At 42.6% G+C, this 21,375-nt stretch overlaps 1 protein-coding gene across 1 annotated transcript in view; it reads right to left on the reverse strand.

Annotated features, from left to right (window-relative positions):
* Nucleotides 1–614: 614 nt before the first annotated feature.
* EGR3 (early growth response 3) overlaps nt 615–21,375 on the reverse strand; it is a 30,131-nt gene continuing 9,370 nt past the window's right edge. The window contains exon 2 of the mRNA XM_073622295.1: nt 615–10,265. Within this exon, the coding sequence (XP_073478396.1) occupies nt 9,271–10,265 (995 nt within the window). The 3' untranslated portion in view covers nt 615–9,270. The remainder of the gene's footprint in view (nt 10,266–21,375) is intronic.

A 21,375-nucleotide genomic window follows, 5' to 3' on the forward strand; every position in this document is an offset into this window, starting at 1 on the left:
GGCATGGTCTGGGGCTGCATGAGTGCTGCCGGCACTGGGAGCTACAGTTCATTGAGGTACCCATGAATGCCAACATGTACTGTGACATACTAAAGCAGAGCATGATCCCCTCCGTTTGGAGACTGGGCCGCAGGGCAGTATTCCAACATGATAACGACCCCAAATAAACCTCCAAGACGACCACTGCCTTGCTAAAGAAGCTGAGGGTAAAGGTGATTGACTGGCCAAGCATGTCTCCAGATTTAAACTCTATTAAGCATCTGTGGGGCATCCTCAAATGGAAGATGGAGGAGTGCAAGGTCTCTAACATCCACCAGCTCCGTGATGTCGTCATGGAGGAGTGGAAGAGGACTCCAGTGGCAACCTGTAAAGCTCTGGTGAGCTCCATGCCCAAGAGGGTTAAGGCAGTGCTGGAAAATAATGGTGACCACACAAAATATTGACACTTTGGGCCCAATTTGGACATTTTCACTTAGGGGTGTACTCACTTTTGTTGCCAGCGGTTTAGACATTAATGGCTGTGTATTGAGTTATTTTGAGGGGACAGAAAATTTACACTGTTATACAAGCTGTACACTCACTACTTTACATTGTAGCAAAGTGTAATTTCTTCAGTGTTGTCACGTGAAAAGATATAATAAAATATTTACAAAAATGTGACGGGTGTACTCACTTTTGTGAGATACTGTATATTCAGAACACTGAAGGAAAGATTGAGGTGAACCTAAACATACTAGGTTATATTGCTGAAGTGAGCATGTGTGTGCAATGAGCAGCACCCACAGTAGCCAATTGGACTAATCTTCCAAGAATAGTCAACCAGATATATGCATTGATATCCACAGATTGTTATGTGATGTGAATGAAAGTATCAAACTTATGTTTATGCTATAGAGGTAATCAATAATAGATTTTTTCCAGCCTAAATGGATAAAAAAAAATGAAATTAGCACTGATGTGTAAAACTGCAATATACCCTAAATCAGTGGTCTCCAAGCTATGGCCCGGGGTCTGGCCGGATGTGGCCCTTTACTTGCCCTTATCTGGCCCTTGGGAAACTATTCCAGCAACTGACACCAATGATGGTGTACCATTCCCCCTACTGACACCATCAGCGGGTCACTATTCATCTTCTTGATAACAATAGGGCTCTATTCCTCCCAATAAAACCAGTGATCGGGCACTGATGCTGGGGCATTACCTACTCTCACTAGCCAGAGTCCAGCCCCCCTAAATCCTGAAGGACAGTGGACTGACCCTTTGCTTGGAAAGTTTGGAGACCCCTGACACCTAAATCTTAGAAGATACACTCTTTTGTGTAGCAGCTGCATAATTTTAGACAGTGAAAGTGAAAAGATGACTGCCTAGTAACCGGGTAAGCAGCTTCTTATTATATCCCCACTAAGAAGCCTTGGCCTTTATGTAGCACAATGCGATTTTCTCCAGACATTTGACGCTGTCTACCTGCATACGTAATATGTGTTTAATACAAAGTAAGTGCATCACTTTATTTGGTTGTACCTGGATGCTGGCAGTAAAGGGGTGAAGTTTTTTTTTTTTTTCTTGCAATTTTAACATAGCAGCAAAAAAGTCATTAGAAAAAGGATTTCATTTTTAGTCCTGTCATGCAGAGACATGCAAGAAAGAGGTAGGGTGGCTCACCCCAAACCTGCCCCCACCCCACTCGTCTCAAAGTGACAAATTCATGTCATTTTATAAAAAGGGTTGAAGCATAGGGAGGAAGATCAGGGGAGGAGGGAGAATGACAGAAAGAGGAGAGGGTATTACTGACAAGGAGAATGTAGCGAGGAAAGAAATTAGGAGAGTGAATCGAGATGAGAAAATGACAGAAACTGAAGTGGAAAGGGAGAAGAATGCATAAAGCTATTAGATCTACCTGTAATTTTATGTGTATTTCAATCTCTCACATTGAACGATACACTTAACCCACATCATTGGCCTACAGATTCCATCATAGAGTCTACAGCCAAGCTGGTACGGTTCTATGTTATTTTTCAAAAATCAAGTGCAAGTTGTAAAAATAATGTATTGCATATGCTTTATTATAGCATTGCAGTGCTTCTCCAGGTTAGTTGATAATAGACGCCAGAAAAGAAAAAACAGATCTTTAGAAGACTGCTAAGCAAACATAGCATTAGCATAACAGTAAGTAATTGTGCAATATGAAGTAGTTATGAGATGTTGGGCTTTGTACACACAATGGTCTTCGCTGTTCATGACATTCCAGATAAGAGTTTTGTTCAGCATCTAGTTGAATGGAGCTTGTGGTGCACCTACCATTAGTAATAACTGTTCTCGGTGACAGCACATTGATGAAATGCTAGTTTCATTGCTGTTAGCATGAAGACTCATACTTAGTGCATTATCCATATCATAGGTTTGCCTTTTTTAAAGTGCTTTTAAAGTCTACAAAATGATGGTGGTATCAGAGGAGGAAAACTGCATATACACTAAAACGTTTTATTTGCAAATCATCAGTATCTTTATCCATTCAGGTCATGTAGTCTAATCTGAAAGTTGAATGGATTACACTGGGACAGTGGGATGACAGCAATGTGTGCACCATGGCTTCGTTCTCTCGCTGATGTGTACTTTTTGTAAATCTGACTTGTTTCTTGTTCATTAAAGCGGAAGTAAACCCAATAATTTAACAGTTTCAAAAAACATTTATGCTAACTGTCACATTGGTTGTGCTTTCAACCAAACTGTAAAACCATCCAATGGCTGGTGTTATAAATGATCATGTGTGCAGCTTCATGGCAGTTGAAGATTAAACGGAGACCAAAATGGCAGCTTCCTTGGCTAACAATGATAGGAGGGTCTACTTTCACTTTAAAGCGGAGTTCCACAAATACTGTAGCTGCTGACTTTTAAAATAAGGCAGGCCATACATGGGTTGAATTTTGAAAGAATTTTCTTTTGAAAATCTTATCTAAGAATTTTCGTTCGTATTTCGCACCATTAGTGGGCTGCAGCAACAGCCGATTTTTGTGCGCCCATCGAATTTGAGTAATCGGACATGTTGGAAATTTTTTGAAAAACGAACAAGTTTCTAATCAATGATGGGAGAATCCTGCGAGAAGTGTAATAGAAAAAGAAATGCGCATGTGCAAGAAAAGAAAATTCCAGGAAAGAAAAGAAGATTCCCAGCCACAAAAATTATTTTCTGTAGCAACATGAGGTGAAATTGAAGGCTTGTTTGGCCGAATTTCTAAATCAATGGTGGCACCATTGGATCACAAAACGCACACATTTTCTGATTTTCAAAAGAAAATTCTTTCGAAATTTGACCATGTATGGCCAGCCTTAGACAGGTATCTGCTCCCCCCTCCTCCCTGAAAGGTGCCAAATGTGACACTGGGGGGGGGGGGGGGGGAATCTGGACAGCGGAAGTTCCATTTCTGGGTGGAACTCCGCTTTAAGGTACACAGGATTTTGAGACAACTGGGTTATACTACAGCCTAGAGGAGGATTTGGATACTGGCAACAAAAATACAATGACCAGTCTGGTATAACCCCCTCTCTCACTTCCAGCATGCCTTAGGTTTTGCTAGTGTCCTAGGAGGATGGATGTCTTTTCTCTATTGTTTTACCAACAATTTACTAGTCATTTTATCCCTTTTTCCATCCTTATTCACAAAGTGGCTTTCCTTATCGTCATACCCTTTGAGAAGTATGTGTCAGAGCTGGCAGCTTTGTCTTATAAAGAACCCTTTCTGGTCTTACACTAAGATAAGGTGGTGTTAGGACCCAGAGCTTCCATAATTCCTAAGGTTTCGGCCTTTCATTGGCCTTTCACTTTAATCAGGACATTGCTCTTTTGGCTCTTTGTCCAGCTCCGAACATCAGAAAGAAATTTCTCTTCACTGTCTGGATGTAGTTTGTGTTCTGAGGGTTTACCTTGCAGCCACTGCCCCAATTAGAAAAACTGACTTTCTTTTTGTCATCTGTAAAGGGGAACCAGCTCATCATCCAAGCTTAAAGTGTTACTAAGGTCAAAATTGTAATTTTAATTAAAATAGCAAACATGTTAAACACGCCTCCTCTCTGCATTGGTATTGCGCAGATCGGCCAGATCCTCCTCTCCTCAGGTCCCTTGCTGGCGATCTTGGCTCCTCCTCTTCTTCATGTGTCCCCATAGCAAGCCGTTTGCTATGGAGGCACACAGTGTCTGCTCACTCCTGAGCCGTGTGTCTATGAAGCTGAGCTCCATACACAAACACAGTGAAGCTTAGCCACGGCCCCCACTTCCTCTTTGGCTTGGCTTGACACCAATGGCTCCTGCTGCTGTTCGAGTCCCTGTGAGAAGAGGAAGAGATGGGAGAAAAGATGCAGCTGTGCACAGCGCTGGACCTCTTCTCCCCTCTCTTCCCCTTCACACAGGGAAGAGGGAGGATAGAGGGCTATAAAACGTTTTACCTCAATTCAAGGAATGCTGTGTTTTCAGATTTAGCAACACTCTAGGGTCTTAAGGATCGGGTTCTACCCTCTCCTGTTTAAAGCTCTTGCTAGGAGATCTGTAAGTGTTTTTTGAGCTTTTTGGAACTGAGCAGCTGTTTCCCATATTTTCAAGGCTGCTACCTGGTCCCTAGTGGATGTCCAGGCCTCATCTGATGCCAACTTCAGGCATAAACTGAAAGTTCTGACTTAAAATTCTGAAGTCAAAACTTTTTTTATCTTAATGAATTACATGCATTAGGGTAAAAATCTAAATACCTTACCTAAGTCCTTTCTCGATTCTCAATCCAGCGCTGTGCCCATCTGCAGCAGCGCTGGTCTTTCTCCCAGCTCTCAGAGGACAGACTGATAGCAGTAAGAGCCATTGACTCCTGCAGCTATCAATCAAATCCAGTGAGGGGGGTGGGGGGGCATGGCTGTGCCATGCTATGTGTGTCTATAGATGCACACAGCCTAGGTTGGGAGCACCAGCATGGGTGCCCCCAAAGCACACAGCTTGCTATGGGGGCACATTTAGGAGAGGAAGAGCAGACAGCACCGGCGGGGAGCCTAGAAAAGGAGGTAAGGGGCCACTCTGTGCAATATCCTTGCACAGAGCAGGTAAGTATAACTTTTTTCATTTTAGGTTAAAAAAATTCCAGGCTTTATATCACTTTAAGGCAGATCTTTAAGCTGGAGGCTGCCTCCAGTTCTATTTTTTGTTATGTGGGCCTGTTAGTGTTTTGTTACTGTTGCCCTACCTTTTAGTTGGCCCAATCGTCTCTAAATTCTTTGTCCCTTATCAAACTAGAAAAGAAAACAAGATTTTTGTACTTACCGTAAAATCTATTTTTTGGAGATTATTTAGGGAGAAAGGTCCCACCTGTCTGTCTTTTGTGATCTTGCCCCTATTACTGCTTTTCTACAGTCTGAGGCATGCTGGAAATGGGAGGGGTTATATTAGACTGGTCATTGTTTTTTGTTGCCAGTATCCCAATCCTCCTGTAGGCAGCAGTATACCCCAATATTCTCTGAATTTTGTGTCCCTTAATGAACTCTTAAGAAATTATTTTTACTGTAAGAACGAAAATTGCATTCTACCACTTTAATTCTAAATATTTATTAAAGCTGAACTAGGGATATTATAGATTTTCCATACGTACATTTGGCCAGCTTGACACAATGTATATAAGCATATAAGATACCTGAATGTCCTCTGTAATCACTGTGGTAAACTGAGCTACTACAGTAATAGCAGCAATCTTCTGGTTTTCCAGGTGCCATGCTGAGTGTTGCCCTTCTGCATAGTAAGCACAGAGGGTCGCATTTAATTGCATTAATTGAGAAAAATCCGAGTTGTTCTCTGAATGGTGGCTGTGGCAAGCGAGTGATCCCCTGTGGTTACTATGCAAATGTGTAACTGCTCAGCACATCGCCTGGAAGTTTTTCGGCCATCACTGTAGTAGCTTGGGCTACTATAGTGATCTACAGCTTCCACAAAGAAAGATTGGGTATTACATATGCATAACCAACTTTGTGCCAAGTTGGGCCAATGTAAGTATGCAAAATATATAATTTTTGGAGTCTGACGGTAAGCACCAAGAGCTCTTTTTATTCCACTGAATGTGGTCTATATAATATTACGTTTTCACAATTAGGTCCATTCATAGACATGCATGTTTGAATGCCCTTGCCAGTTGACTTTTACAGAAATAAATTTGCCGGCAGTGTCTCTAATGCCCCGTACACACGGTCGGACATTGATCGGACATTCCGACAATAAAATCCTAGGATTTTTCCAGACGGATGTTGGCTCAAACTTGTCTTGCATACACACGGTCACACAAAGTTGTCGGAAAATCCGATCATTCTGAACACGATGACGTAAAACACGTACGTCGGGACTATAAACGGGGCAGTAGCCAATAGCTTTCATCTCTTTATTTATTCTGCACATGCGTGGCACTTTGTGCGTCGGATTTGTGTACACACGATCGGAATTTCCGACAACGGATTTTGTTGTCGGAAAATTTTATAGCCTGCTCTCAAACTTTGTGTGTCGGAAAATCCGATGGAAAATGTGTGATGGAGCCCACACACGGTCGGAATTTCCGACAACAAGGTCTTATCACACATTTTCCATTGGAAAATCCGAGGCATAAGAGTTGTAAAGTGCAAAGGTAAACATTCTCAACCCAGTCAATTGGTGACAGACACCTAAAGTTTACTGGTTTCTATATAAAGATTGGGTCTAAAGCGGTTCAATATAGGAACCCCTTAAAATCAACTTTCTGATATTTTAATTCTCAGGGGGTACTGAATGATGCATTGGTTTCTTAAATATATTAGATAGATTTAGATCTTTTAAAGAGATTTCCTAGCACTAAAGTTTGTCTAGCCAGCCCCTTCCACAGTGCTATAGAATTAAAATTTCACAGGGCTATAGCTAAGGAGTACCAGGATCACATGGAAAGCCAGCATGTGAACTCGTTTTTACAGTAGCCAGGATAAGCTAAAAAAGGTCAGGTGGAGTTACTGTAAAGTGGAACTAAACCCTCCTATCGTTTTTAGCCAAGGAAGCTGCCATTTTAGCCTCTGTTTGATCTTCAACTGCCATGATGCTGCACATTTGATCAGTTATGACACCAGACATTTGATGGTTTAACAGTTTGGTTGAGAGCACAAGCAACGTGACAATGTGGCAGTTACATTCCCGGCACATAACTGTTTTTTTTAAACTGTTAAAGCGGAGTTCCACCCAAAAGGGGAAGCTTATTTGCCCCCCCCCCCCCACCACCACATTTGGCACCTTTCGGGGGGGGGGAGCGGATACCTGGTTTTAACAGGTACCCTGTCCCACTTCTGGGGGACATTGCCGCAACAAAGTCCCCTGTAAATTCAGCCCCCTCCTCCTTCCCCCGCCGCCAGGCTATTCACAAAGTGCAGCGCGCTTCCCACATGCGCAGTGAGGTGCCAGCTGTGAAGCCTTCACTACCAGTTTCCCTTACACGGAATGGCGGCGGCCGCACCCGAGAACCTATTGAAAAATCGGCTGGGGTGTCGACATTGTGGGATCCCTGGACAGGTAAGTGTCCTAATATTAAAAGTCAGCAGCTACAGTATTTGTAGTTGCTGACTTAAATTTTTTTGGTGGGGGGGCTGGAGCTCCGCTTTAAGTCAATGGTTTTAGTTCCGCTTTAATGATGTATTTATACCTTTGTGTCATGAATGAACTTTTCCTGCAGATTTTATTTTTCAATATTACTGTTGGCTAGTTCTCAGATCTGCTTCTTTAATTTTCTTGCTGTACATAAGGATTTCAGAACATAGCGTGCCCTTATTTCTTTCTTTTTTTTTTTTACAGAGCTGATACACATATCGTATTTGGAGCCTATCCAAACAAAAGTGCCTGTGCTTATGTGGCCTTGTTTGTAAATGCCTGGGTGTGAACCTTTAAAAATGCTTTAAATGTCCCTTCTTCACTTAAGAAGAGAAATCGGAATGCAAAAAATAGACCGACATAAGGGAAGAAAAAAATAGGAATGGAACACATGCTCTGAGAAAGTTGGCTCAGAGTGCTATGTCCTGGGAATTCAAGTCAAATCTTTAATTGATTGGACCCCCAATTATACTTCACACTCACAGGGCTGAGCGCGTTTCCATAAATTGCAGCCCAGTTGCAGCAGGATTGGCTAGTTCTTTGGTTTAAAGAAAGAAAAAAAAATCTATATAGACCTGATATTCTTTCATCGCGATCAGCCTGGGTTTAGGACAATGAAACCTGGCCGTATGTAATCATGCGCACACATTTTCACACACACACTGACTCAAGCTGTAGTTGTTTTTTTTTTTCCCTAATAAAACTGTGTGACAGACGCTGAAAAGAAATCAGGGGGGGCATGTACGGGAGGAAAAAAGACTGAGAGGAGGGGGGATGGAAAAGCAAGAGAATGATAAGAAAAACCTTACAAAGAACTGAATGTGTGAAGATAGATGTGATACTATGTGGATGATGACTGCAGAAGGAGGAAAGGGACAGAACATGGACAACAGGCACATGAGGGTTTAACATTTGGACATAGCAGCAGAAGAATATCTTGCCATAGCAGCAAATTGTGACCCTGCCTCAAACTTTAAGGATTTGCCTTGGCCAGATCCAAGTACCCTGAGACCCATGTGTCCCCAATTTTGCATCATTCTAGCACATAAATTACAATTAGGAGTGTAGATTGAGGCTGTACAAGTCATGTGGTTTAGGTGGAGGGAAGCAAAGAGATGATCTGCAGGTAAAATGGTGCTGTAAAGCTGGCCACACATTCTTGTTCCTAAATGTGATAGTTATCTTCCATTGTCCCTACACATTAAAACTTTTCTTAGATTAGATTTAATTACATTTTTGTGTTTTTCACACTTAAAACTGCACCTTCTTCTTTGATATTTAATTAACTGAGCATTTGGATCATAACATATGTGGCCAGCTTTAGAGAAAGGTTTTCAAGAATGAAATACCTAGAATGTTACGGGTAGCTGAAGGTGTTCAGCTGGAGTGTAATGAATTAATGCTTCAAAATGGAACCTGAAGAAGGAGCAGTAGCGCTGTGTGTGAGAAACTTAGCTAGGAAGTTACGTTGAGCTCTGCAGATCATGGGAAGTAAACATGTTAGGGGAGACATACATTGCAGGTCTCCTTTAGTTGAATAATAATTAGAACAAAGAGTAATGATCTGCAGAGCAACATTTCAAAAGATTGTAGGTACAATACATATAGCATTCTCCTCCAGCCCCTTGAATAAAGTCCATCCAGATAAAAACTCAGGCACATGTGGTAACAGCTGGTGCCCCAGAAACTGATGGTGAGCAGCCTGCTTTTTCAACCCCTTTCTTGTCCTTCTGTTTAAGGTGTATCTTGGCGTGCCGTTTTCTCTCATCGCTGCGTGCAAACTTGCGTCCACAGAAGTCACAAGCGAAGGGCTTCTCTCCTGTGTGAGTACGGATGTGGGTAGTTAAGTGGTCAGACCGGCTAAAGCTCCGCATGCATATACGACATTGAAAGGGCTTGTGTCCAGTGTGAATACGCAGGTGGCGAGTCAGCTCATCTGAACGTGAAAAGCGCCTATCACAGCCCTCAGCTGGACAAGCGTGGGGCCTCTCATGGAGTGGGGTCTTGCTAGGACGGTTAGGGTATTTCCTTGGGCGGATTGGTTTAAGAGTAAGTGGGGGTTGATGGCTCATGCCCCCAAAGCTTGGCAAGACTTGCTTCTCTTTGAATGCTTTGATGGTTTCCAGTGGAGTGATAGGTGGTGGATTAACCCGCATGGCCTCCATGTTTTGGAAAGGCTTTTGATCTACTGTGGGTATCTCAGTGTTGTGGTGAAATAAGTTGTAGTCTGGTATCATGGGAAAAACAGTAGAGTCTAAGCTCTGTTTGGTAGATGAGTACTCTTGGGAGGAGTAGGGGGTCATACCGCCTCCTTGAAAGCCCACCTGATCATGATATAGGTCCCCACAACTAGAATAAGGTGGAAGACTGTGGAACATTGACTCCACATCACTTTGCGTTTGACCCATGATGCCTCCATTCCCTCCACTACTTCCTCCCCCACCTGCACCGGTGGCTTGGGATGTTGGCACACCAAGGATGCCAGCGCTCATCAAGCTTATTATATTTTCTTGGCACCAGTTGGAGGGAGAGTCAAAAGAGAATTTGCCCAGGTAGGTGACAGTCTTATTACCTGGCTGGAATGTACCTGTATATGAGAGATCCTGGGAGTTTTTGTCATTAGACAGGCCTAAATCCATAACGTTATCTAAAAAGTAAAAAAGAGAGAGAGAGATATTAAGATACCAAGTAATAATCACCACAAATCTTCCGTATGAAATCTCTGGAAGACCTTTTTTCTTGGTAACAGTTGCATACAAAGTGTTAAATGTTAAACCATGCTAGACATCAACTGAACAAGAACATTTAGTTAGGTGGCACAAGAGTTCAAGTCTCTTTTTCAGGCATCATGTAGTACACATCTATACATCTATCAGTATTGTGTGCACTTATGAAGGGATTGATTCATGGTGCTGCAATTATTCCTGTTGACAACAGCAAACAATGCAGGTTTGAATGGAAATGTTACCAACAATGAATGTGCCTTTATGTGCTAACTTGTCCCAATGATAGCCAAACTCTTATCCAAATGTATCTAAAATTCATATATTGGGCAATAAAGGTCTAATAGGTATGAATATCTCAATCCTTAGTATAAGCCATTTCTTACATAGAGTATATAATGTGATTGATAATAATAATTGATACAATTTTCTGTAGACAGGTGTTAAATAAATTATGTTAAGTACACCATGGCAGACCATGTTAAGTATACCATGGCATTTCCTATTGTATGCGGATCATTGAAGAATGTAAGCCTAACCAGATAGCACAGGCAGTATGGAAACACAGCTTGCATGGGCTTGTACATGTTCCAGAGAATGCTTTGGAGAAGACAGTGGGACAAATTGATGTTGGCAGTGCAGGTGAGTGGGACAAGTGGCAATTTGCAATAGTACAGGTGGCCCACTCAGAAGTTGTGATAATGTTACACAGTTGAATAGTATGTAAAGCAGTTATTAGTGCCTGTGTAGATGGGGTTTGGGCTTGTCATTAGTTTGCATCAGTTTGAGTTACTTCTGAAATTATTCAATATTAATTTACAGGTGCATTGACCAGCAGTTTACATACTTCTGACCTGCATATTTACCTGCAGATTTTGCATTCTCATAGATTTCTATGAGAATGCAAAACAAATTTGATGGGAACAAAAGCCTGTTGGCACAGCCCTGTATAGACAGGACTATTGCATATACAGTGCCTTGATAAGGTATTCATACCTCTTGAAATGTTCCACATTTTGTCATGTTACAACCAAAAACGTAAATGTATTTTATTTAATATGATAGACGAACGCAAATTGTGAAGTGGAAGAAAAATGATAAATGGTTTTCAAATTTTTTTCAAATAAATATCTGAAAAGTGTGGCGTGCATTTTGTATTCAGCCCCCCTGAGTCAATATTTTGCAGAACCACCGTTCACTGCAATTACAGTTGCAAGTCTTCTTGGGGATGTCTCTACCAGCTTTGCACATATAGAGAGTGAGATGTTCGCCCATTCTTCTTTGCAAAATAGTTTAAACTCTGTCAGATTGGATGGAGAGCGTCTGTGAACAGCAATTTTCAAGTCTTGCTATAGCTTCTCAATTGGATTTAGGTCTGGACTTAGACTGGGCCATTCTAACACATGAATATGCTTTGATAACAATTCCATTGTAGCTCTGGCTGTTTGTTTAGAGTTGGTGTCTTGCTGGAAGGTGAACCTCCGCCCCAGTCTCAAGTCTTTTTCAGACTCTAACAGGTTTTCTTCTAAGATTGCCCTATATTTGGCTCTATCCATCTTCCCATCAACTCTGACCAGCTTCCCTGTCCCTGCTAAAGCAAAAGCATCCCCACAACATGATGCTGCCACCACCATGTTTCACAGTGGGGATGGTGTTTTCAGGGTGATGTGCCGTGTTAGTTTTCCGCCACATATAGCGTTTTGCTTTTAGGCCAAAAAGTTCAATTTTGGTCTTATCTGACCACTGACAACTGACCACTGACCACTGACCACTGACCATCTGACACTTTCTTCCACATGTTTGCTGTGTCTCCCACATGGCTTCTTGCAAACTGCAAACGGGACTTCTTTTGGCTTTCTTTCAGCAATGACTTTCTTCGTGCCACTCTTCTATAAAGGCCAGATTTGTGGAGTGCACGACTAATAGTTGTCCTGTGGACAGATTCTCCCACCTGAGCTGTGGATCTCTGCAGTTCCTCCAGAGTTACCATGGGCCTCCTGGCTGCTTCTTTGATTGATGCTCTCCTTGCCCAGCCTGTCAGTTTAGGTGGACGGCCATGTCTTGGTTGGTTTGCACTTGTGCCATACTCTTTGCATTTTCAGATGATGGCTTAAACAGTGTTCCGTGAGATGTTCAAAGCTTGGGATATTATTTATAACCTAACCCTGCTTTAAACTTCTCCACAATTTTATCCCTGACCTGTCTGGTCTGTTCCCTGACCTTCATGATGCTGTTTGTTCGCCAAGGTTCTTTAACAAACCTTGGAGGGCTTCACAGAACAGCTGTATTTATACTGAGATTAAATTACACACAGGTGGACTCTATTTAATAGTTAGGTGACTTCTGAGGACAATTGGTTCCACTAGATTTTAGTTAGGGGTATCAGAGTAAAGGGGGCTGAATATAAATGCTTGACACAATTTTCAGATTTTTTTTGTGTAAAAAACGTTGAAGACCATTTATCATTTTCCTTCCACCTCACAATTATGTGCCACTTTGTGTTGGTCTATCACATAAAATCCCAATAAAATACAGTTTTACGTTTTTGGTTGTAACATGACAAAATGTGGAACATTTCAAGGAGTATGAATACTTTTTCAAGGCACTGTATCAGGCTGGGTACACATGGGTCTAAAATCAGCCAAAACTATTGGTTCAGCAAAACCCTGCTGACTTTCGGCCCATGTGCACAGCTCCCTTTCTGGGGAAGCTCACAGCTTCTGTCAAACAGGCATGCTGGACAATGGTGTCCCTAGGGGGGGCAGAGGGGGCCCTGACCCCCAACATTATGCTGTGCCCCACCATGTGCCCCCCCCCCCCCCCAATAAATTTTTTTTTTTTTTTTTTTTTTACAAAAAATCAATGTCTAAGAGGGAGAGCGTCCCCAGTCAGCTCCTGCGGGTGATTCCTCCCCCATCCCTCTGCTCGCTGACACTGCATAATGCGAGCGCTCACACAACCACGGCTGCCCGATCTGCTCCTCCCCTTGCACCCTCATTGGCAGGGAGAAGAGCGAGTTGCAGGAAGGACTCCACCAGGACTCTCAGTTACTGAAAAAACAGACTGATTTCTCCCGTCCTTAGGACAAGAGAACCAGCCTGTAAATTCCAAGAGATGCCAGACCAGCGCTGTCAACAGCAGGGGCAGGACAGCAAGAGGAGGCTGGGGAACCCCACAGTGGCAGAACACCAGGGCCCGGTGGCAAGACAACCTTTGCAACCCTGATAGTTCTCCCACTGCTTTGGATCCTTATATTTTCACCCTGGGGGACCCCAATACAGTAGGAAGGGAGCTCACTGCAGAACATGTGAAAGGGCCGTTGTGGGATTGTAGTAAAGGGCCCCAGGATATATATATATAATTGCATTTTATAGTTGCCCCCCCTACTTTTGTCCCTGTCCCCCCATGTGCCCCCCCCTAAATATGATGCTGCGAGGAAGATTGCTGCACTAACATAATTTCTGTTAGTGCGGCGATCTCTATGTTTTTTTGTCATTGAGCTTGTTGAGTTGAAGGAAAAAAACAAAAAAATGAATAGTATATACCCCGCATAAGTCTACGCTGTAAAAGTTTGTTAATAGGATCCTTTGCAGGTAACGTGGTGGTTTCCTCTATAGCGTGCCATATTGTGGACGCTGTTGCTGCTCTCTTATGTCTTTGATTGTATGTACTGTTTCCAGGCTGATTATAGAATGTTTGCATCAAGCAGGTAGTCGCACTCATTGTAAATAGATGTAAAGCATTTAAAGCAATCGTGTTATGTACTGTGCTCTCTCCGAAGTGAGCTCTGCAAACACGTCTCTGGCACTCACAGAGTTACTGAGCTTTAATGCATCTCCATAGCACCACATGTCAGAAAAAATCTGCAGTTATCGGTAATTCAGCAACAGCACAAAGAAGCAACCGTTCCACTTAAGATACAAATGCTTGCCAGTGTAACTCTCTATCAGATTAGCACTTTGTCATCTGTGGTTTAAGTGGACTCCTTAGAGGACTGACCTAGCAATAGTGTATTTATTGGCTCGTTACTGAGATGTATTCATATAGTAAGATGTTACAGGTGTGGGGTCTAACTAGAGTGGCAAATGTCTCTTCCACTGAACATCACTAGCATATATCATTTAATTATCAGCTAATTTAGCACATTTCTCATCGATATTGCAGTGGATATTACTAAACATCTCTTCTTTTGGCCTCCCAAAGTGATGTCACAGTTTAATTTTAGTGGCCTACTGTATATGTAGGAAGTGGCAGTAAAAAGGCTGCAGGACATTAGCAGTGTTGAGATGCAGGCAGTCAGCTCTGATGATGCACCAGACCCACCCACGTCCTGTGATCTGCACCGCCCCCTTGGCTGCTTTGTATGCAGATCCCGCAGCCTCCTGGAAGATGTAAGTACCCCAGAAGGCTGCAGGAGCAGGAAGATATCATTCTGGCCTAGGCCAAAATAGTAAAAAAAAATCCTGCAATTTAGCTTGGGGAGGGGGAAATGTTAAAGCGGAATTTACTCCCTTTCTCCCTTTTAGGAGTTAAGTTCTGCTTTAATATATTTCATATAATTACAGTAAAACCTTGGATAGCGAGCATAATTCGTTCCCAGAAACATGCTTGTAATTCAAAGCACTTGTATAGCAAAGCATATTTTCCCATAAGAAATAATGGAAACTCAGATGATTCGTTCCACAACCATTTATTCATAGGTCTTTCAGTTTATAGTCCATATAAAAAGATTATAACAATGTGATAGGTTGTGTAACCATAAAATATCCATTCACAAATGGCCGCCTCCATATAGGGGATTAGAAGCAAAATCCAGACGGCGCTACAGAGTATAAAAGAGGAGAGAGGCGCCTCTAAGTGTAGCAATATGGTTACATTTAATGAAGGTACAACATTTAGCAACTCACGTGGTTGATGATTAAAACAGACACATGTAAATATGCAGGCATCCGGGGTAAAGCTGTCCACACAGACCATCCTCCGCACCACCGGCTCTCACCGCCGTCAGTCTGCAATCATGACCGGGAAGACTACCCTGCAGTAGAGCGTTCTGAAAGCGAGGCTTGAAGCACTGGTGGAGCGCAGTGTGGAAGGGATGACGTCAGTGGCAGTGAGGAGGACGGTCTATGTGGACAGCTTTACCCCGGATGCCTGCATACTTAGATGTGCCTGTTTTAATCATCAACCATGTAAATTGCTAAATGTTGTACCTTCATTAAAATGTAACCATATTGCTACACTTAGAGGCGCCTCTCGTCTCTTTTATACTCAGTTGTGACATGACACTATTTGTATATCAAGACATTGCTTGTATATCAAGTCAAAATTTATCAAAACATTTTGTTTGTCTTGCAAAACACTCTCAAAACCAATGTTTTACTATAATACTATTCCAAATAGTTTCACTGAATAGATTTATCCCAGTTACAGGAACCCTAAATATGAATAGGTTTTGCTACATAGGTCAGCGCTCATAGTCAATAAATCAGTATAAAAAAATTTTGATTTCCAGTACAAATCAGTAGCTGTATATCAACAACCAGCTTTCAATCTGGTTAACCATAAATATAAGATAATAAGGGGTTGATTTACTAAAGGCAAAAAGACTGCCCTCTGCAAGTGCAGTTGTTCTAGAGCTTAGTAAATGAGGTAAGGCTTCACCTTGCAAAGAGTACCCAATCACGTGCAAGGAAAAATAAAAAAAACAGAATTTTTGCTTGAACATGATTGGATAGTGGACGTCAGCAGAGCTTCTACTCATTTACTAAGCTCTGGAAAGTGCATAGTCTTTTTCCCTTGGCCCCCGCCCCCCAGCGCGCCGCGTCATTGGATGTGATTGACAGCAGCGCGAGCCAATGGCTGTGCTTCTTTCAATCCATCCACTCTAGCCAATCACTGGCCAGGCTGAGCGGCGAAGAGGACATCGGGGGCAAGCGCAGCAGGTTTAGGGGCTCAGGTAAGTAAAACGGGGGGGGGGGGGGCGGGGGGGGCGGTATTGTCGGATGTTTTTTCACCTTAATGCATAGGATGCATTAAGGTGAAAAAACGCAAACCTTTACAGCCCCTTTAATCCCTGATCTGGTGGTCACTACTAATTGTGATTTGACAGCTCTGAAGCTGGACGTGCTTTCCTTGAGCTTAGATTGAAAAAGAAGAAAATGTTGGAAAATTTCTATAATTTGCAATGCATATGTTGTATGCTTGGTACGGTTAATTATTTTTTTGTTCTAGTTTTTCACAGCATACTGAACTAAATCAATTAAATGAATATTTGTTAATGAGATTGTTAATTGTGATAATGATCTGATTTGAATGTAAAAAAAAAGAAGCTGCAAATGTGGAAAATCTAAATGAAATGCTTGCAAATATGAAAATTCAGACTGAATTTTAAGTAAAAACATGCAAAATTGATGTATGTGTGTCAGCAGACATTACAGTGCCTTGAAAAAGTATTCATACCCTTTGAAATTTTCCACATTTTGTCATGTTACAACCAAAAACGTAAATAGATTTTATGTGATAGACCAACACAAAGTGGCACATAATTGTGAAGTGGAAGGAAAATGATAAATGGTTTTCAGAAATGTTTACGAATAAATACATGCAAAGTGTGGTGTGTATTTGTATTCAGCCCCCCTGAGTCAATACTTTGTAGAACTACCTTTCACTACAATTACAGCTGCAAGGCCTTTTTGGGATGTTTCTACCAGCTTTGCACATCTAGAAAGTGACATGTTTGCCCATTATTCTTTGTAAAATAGCTCAAGCTCTGTCAGATTGGATGGCGAGTGTCTGTGAACAGCTATTTTCAAGTCTTGGCACAGATTCTCAATTGGATTTAGGTCTGAACTTTGATTGGGCCATTCTAACACATGAATATGCTTTGATCTAAACCATTCCATTGTAGTTCTGGCTGTATGTTTAGGGTTGTTGTCCTGCTGGAAGGTGAACCGTTCTCAAGTCTTTTGTAGACTCTATCAGGTTTTCTTCTAAGATTGCCCTGTACTTGGCTCCATCCATCTTCCCATCAACTATGACCAGTCCCCTGTCTCTGCTGAAGGTGGATCCCAAAGGTGTTCTATCAGGTTGAGGTCAGAACTCTGTGCAGGCCAGTCAAGTTCCTCCACCCCAAACCTGCTCATCCATGTCTTTATGGACCTTGCTTTGTGCACTGGTGCGCAGTCATGTTGGAACAGGAAGGGGCCGCCCCAAACTGTTCCCACAAAGTTGGGAGCATGAAATTGTCCAAAATGTCTTGGTATGCTGACGCCTTAAGAGTTTCCTTCACTGGAACTAAGGGGCCAAGCCCAACCCCTGAAAAACAACCCCACACCATAATCCCCCCTCCATCAAATGATTTGGAAGGGTGCCCCAATACTTTTGGCAATATAGTTTGGATGAGTGAGTTCAGGGTGGAGGAACTTGACAGGCCTGCACAGAGTCCTGACCTCAACCCAATAGAGCACTTTTGGGATAAATTTAGAGCGGAGACTGCGAGCCAGGCCTTCTTGTCCAACATCAGTGCCTGACCTCACAAATGTGCTTTTGGAAGAATGGTCAAACATTCCCATAGACACACTTCTAAACCTTGTGGACAGCCTTCCGAGAAGAGTTGAAGCTGTTATAGATGCAAAGAGAGGACCATCTCAATATTGAACCCTACGGACTAAGACTGGGATGCCATTAAAGTTCATGTGCGTGTAAAGGCAGGCGTCCCAATACTTTTGGCAATATAGTGTATGTACGGATATCTGTTTCATCTTGTATCACCTAAGGCCAGTCACTTCAGTGGGTATATGTAATGGTTTATAACAACTTTAATGTTCATTCACTGAAGTTATATTTCTATATATATTACGCCCAATTAGTGTTTGAAATGTTCATTACATCACCCATGCAGGGCAATGGAGCATCTGTGATGACTGTGTCCCGGGCTCCTGGTAGGTAGAACACGGTGATTAAAATACAAACAAAATAATAAAAAAGTAGCTTAGTGGCATAACATGGCATTTTTTTTAGATGTCAGCAAACAGTTCAACTGTAATTAGGGAGCTGCACTGGAAATGGTCAGAGACACTCATCCATGTTAATGCACACCAGACCTTTATGTAAGAAATCTTTATATCGCTGTCAGAACTGCGAGACCTTCAAAACATTAGCCTATGACCAAAGTTAGTTAGGCTCTATATGCTTTGTGAATGATATTAACGTCTGTAGTATCCATGGTACTGTTTGATATACTGTCTTTTAATTCAACTACTGTAAGTGGGTAAGCAACGAAAAAAAAAAACATAAGCAATGCTGGCTTGTGATTGGATAGTTTCTGTGTGGGTAAATGTGGTTCAGCCTAAAGAGACAAAGTGGATGTTTCATTCCAAGTGTATTAGTAGTTGGAGAGAATGCTACCTTTGCAAGTGCAGTTCTTTATTATATGCTCCATTCTTAGTGAATTATCAGATTGTTTTATCATAAAAGGGATAGTTTATCCAAAATTGATATTTCGGTGTAGATTTTCATGAATTGACAGCTTCTTATATTGTTTGTGGATCTTGTTTCTTCCATTGATTGGCAGTGAATTCTCTGGTTCCTAGATTTGAGAGTTTTTGTAAATATTCCAGAGATCTGGCTGAATATAGGCTTTTGCAGGGGGGAGGATTCTTTGAAATGCAGGAGTAATAATTCTCACTTCTTTTCTATATTTAAAGTGGAACTTCTCCTTTATGGCCTTCTGCCCAACCCCCCCCCCAATCTACAACATTTGGCACATGACTTTTTTTGTGAAATGGGTAACTAATTTTGATAGGTACCTTCTCACCTAAGCGATCCGAGAAACGGAAGTCCCCCCCTACTCTACCACATTTGGCACATAACTTTTTTTGTGGAATGGGTACCTAGTTTTGATAGGTACCTGCTCACCTAAGCGATCCTTGGAGCGGAAGTCTCCCCCCCCGTACTCTACCACATTTGGCACATAACATTTTTTTTGTGGAATGGGTACCTAGTTTTGAAAGGTACCTGCTCACCTAAGCGATCCGAGAAGCGGAAGTTCCCCCCACTCACTCTACCACATTTGGCACATAACTTTTTTTGTGGAATGGGTACCTAGTTTTGATAGGTACCTGCTCACCTAAGCGATCCGAGGAGCGGAAGTCTCCCCCCCGTACTCTACAACATTTGGCACATAACATTTTTTTTGTGGAATGGGTACCTAGTTTTGAAAGGTACCTGCTCACCTAAGCGATCCGAGAAGCGGAAGTTCCCCCCACTCACTCTACCACATTTGGCACATAACTTTTTTTGTGGAATGGGTACCTAGTTTTGATAGGTACCTGCTCACCTAAGCGATCCGAGGAGCGGAAGTCTCCCCACCGTACTCTACCACATTTGGCACATAACATTTTTTTTGTGGAATGGGTACCTAGTTTTGAAAGGTACCTGCTCACCTAAGCGATCCGAGAAGCGAAAGTTCCCCCCACTCACTCTACCACATTTGGCACATAACTTTTTTTGTGGAATGGGTACCTAGTTTTGATAGGTACCTGCTCACCTAAGCGATCCGAGGAGCGGAAGTCTCCCCACCGTACTCTACCACATTTGGCACATAACATTTTTTTTGTGGAATGGGTACCTAGTTTTGAAAGGTACCTGCTCACCTAAGCGATCCGAGAAGCGGAAGTTCCCCCCACTCACTCTACCACATTTGGCACATAACTTTTTTTGTGGAATGGGTACCTAGTTTTGATAGGTACCTGCTCACCTAAGCGATCCGAGGAGCGGAAGTCTCCCCCCCGTACTCTACAACATTTGGCACATAACATTTTTTTTGTGGAATGGGTACCTAGTTTTGAAAGGTACCTGCTCACCTAAGCGATCCGAGAAGCGGAAGTTCCCCCCACTCACTCTACCACATTTGGCACATAACTTTTTTTGTGGAATGGGTACCTAGTTTTGATAGGTACCTGCTCACCTAAGCGATCCGAGGAGCGGAAGTCGTCCCCCCCTCCTTTGTGCCCACAGCTGCGGGACCATTTGCAAAGGGCAACAGGCTTGAGCATACGCAGTGGGAAGCCGGCTGTGAAACAAGGAGCCACTGCCAGCTTCCTGCAATAATGATGCCTGTGCCAGGAACTCGGAGACTGGCGAGGAACCAGCCCAGTTGAGGACGGCACTGGATCCCTAGGACAGGTAAGTGTCCTTTTATTCAAAGTCAGCAGCTACAGGTGAAAATAAAGGAAAAACAGCCTTAAAAAAGCCATATTTAGGGACTGGAAAGCTGCAGAATATTACATTTTTGGTTTTAATACCGCTTTAAAGTAGAAGTCCAGGCTATAACCATCTAAAATTAAATCTGCCCCACCCCCTTCTAACTCTGTTTAAAACGATCAAGTTACATATTTAAAGTGGTTGTAAAGCCTTGACGTTTTTCACCTTAATGCATTCCATGCATTAAGGTTAAAAACCTTCTGTGCTGCAGTTCCCCCCCTTTTCCTATCTGAGCCCGATCCGATCCAGCGATGTGCACGAGTACAGCAGCACCAGCCACTGTCTTCCTCCTCATTGGACAGATTGATAGCAGCAGGAGCCATTGGCTCCTGCTGCTGTCAATCAAAAGCTGTGATAGGAGCTGGGGGTGGGGCCGAGTCCCGCTGTCTGTTTCAATGGACACAGCAGCGGGACTCAGGGGGAAGCCCGCACGGCAGCAGCAGCGGTACCCAATGAAGAGGAGGAGCCTGGAGCGCCCCAAAAGAAGAGGAATGGGGCTGCTCTGTGCAAAACCATTGCCCAGAGCAGGTAAGTATAGCATGTTTGTTATTTTTATTTTTAAAAAATCAAACGTTTAGTATCACATTAAGTGTAAGTACTTTAAATGTGTTTTTTTTTTTTAGCTTTCTGTATTTCTCTCCCCAACAGAAGTTAGGAGCTTGCTGAGAGGAGGGAAGAGCAGAATGAGTAAAACAATAACCTCAGTTTGGAGATGCCCCTTTATTGTCCAAGCTGTGTTGCCTAAAGCAGAACTACTCTGCATCTGAGCAG

This window comes from Aquarana catesbeiana, linkage group LG03, assembly GCF_042186555.1.
Source record: "Aquarana catesbeiana isolate 2022-GZ linkage group LG03, ASM4218655v1, whole genome shotgun sequence".
Classification (NCBI taxonomy): domain Eukaryota; kingdom Metazoa; phylum Chordata; class Amphibia; order Anura; family Ranidae; genus Aquarana; species Aquarana catesbeiana.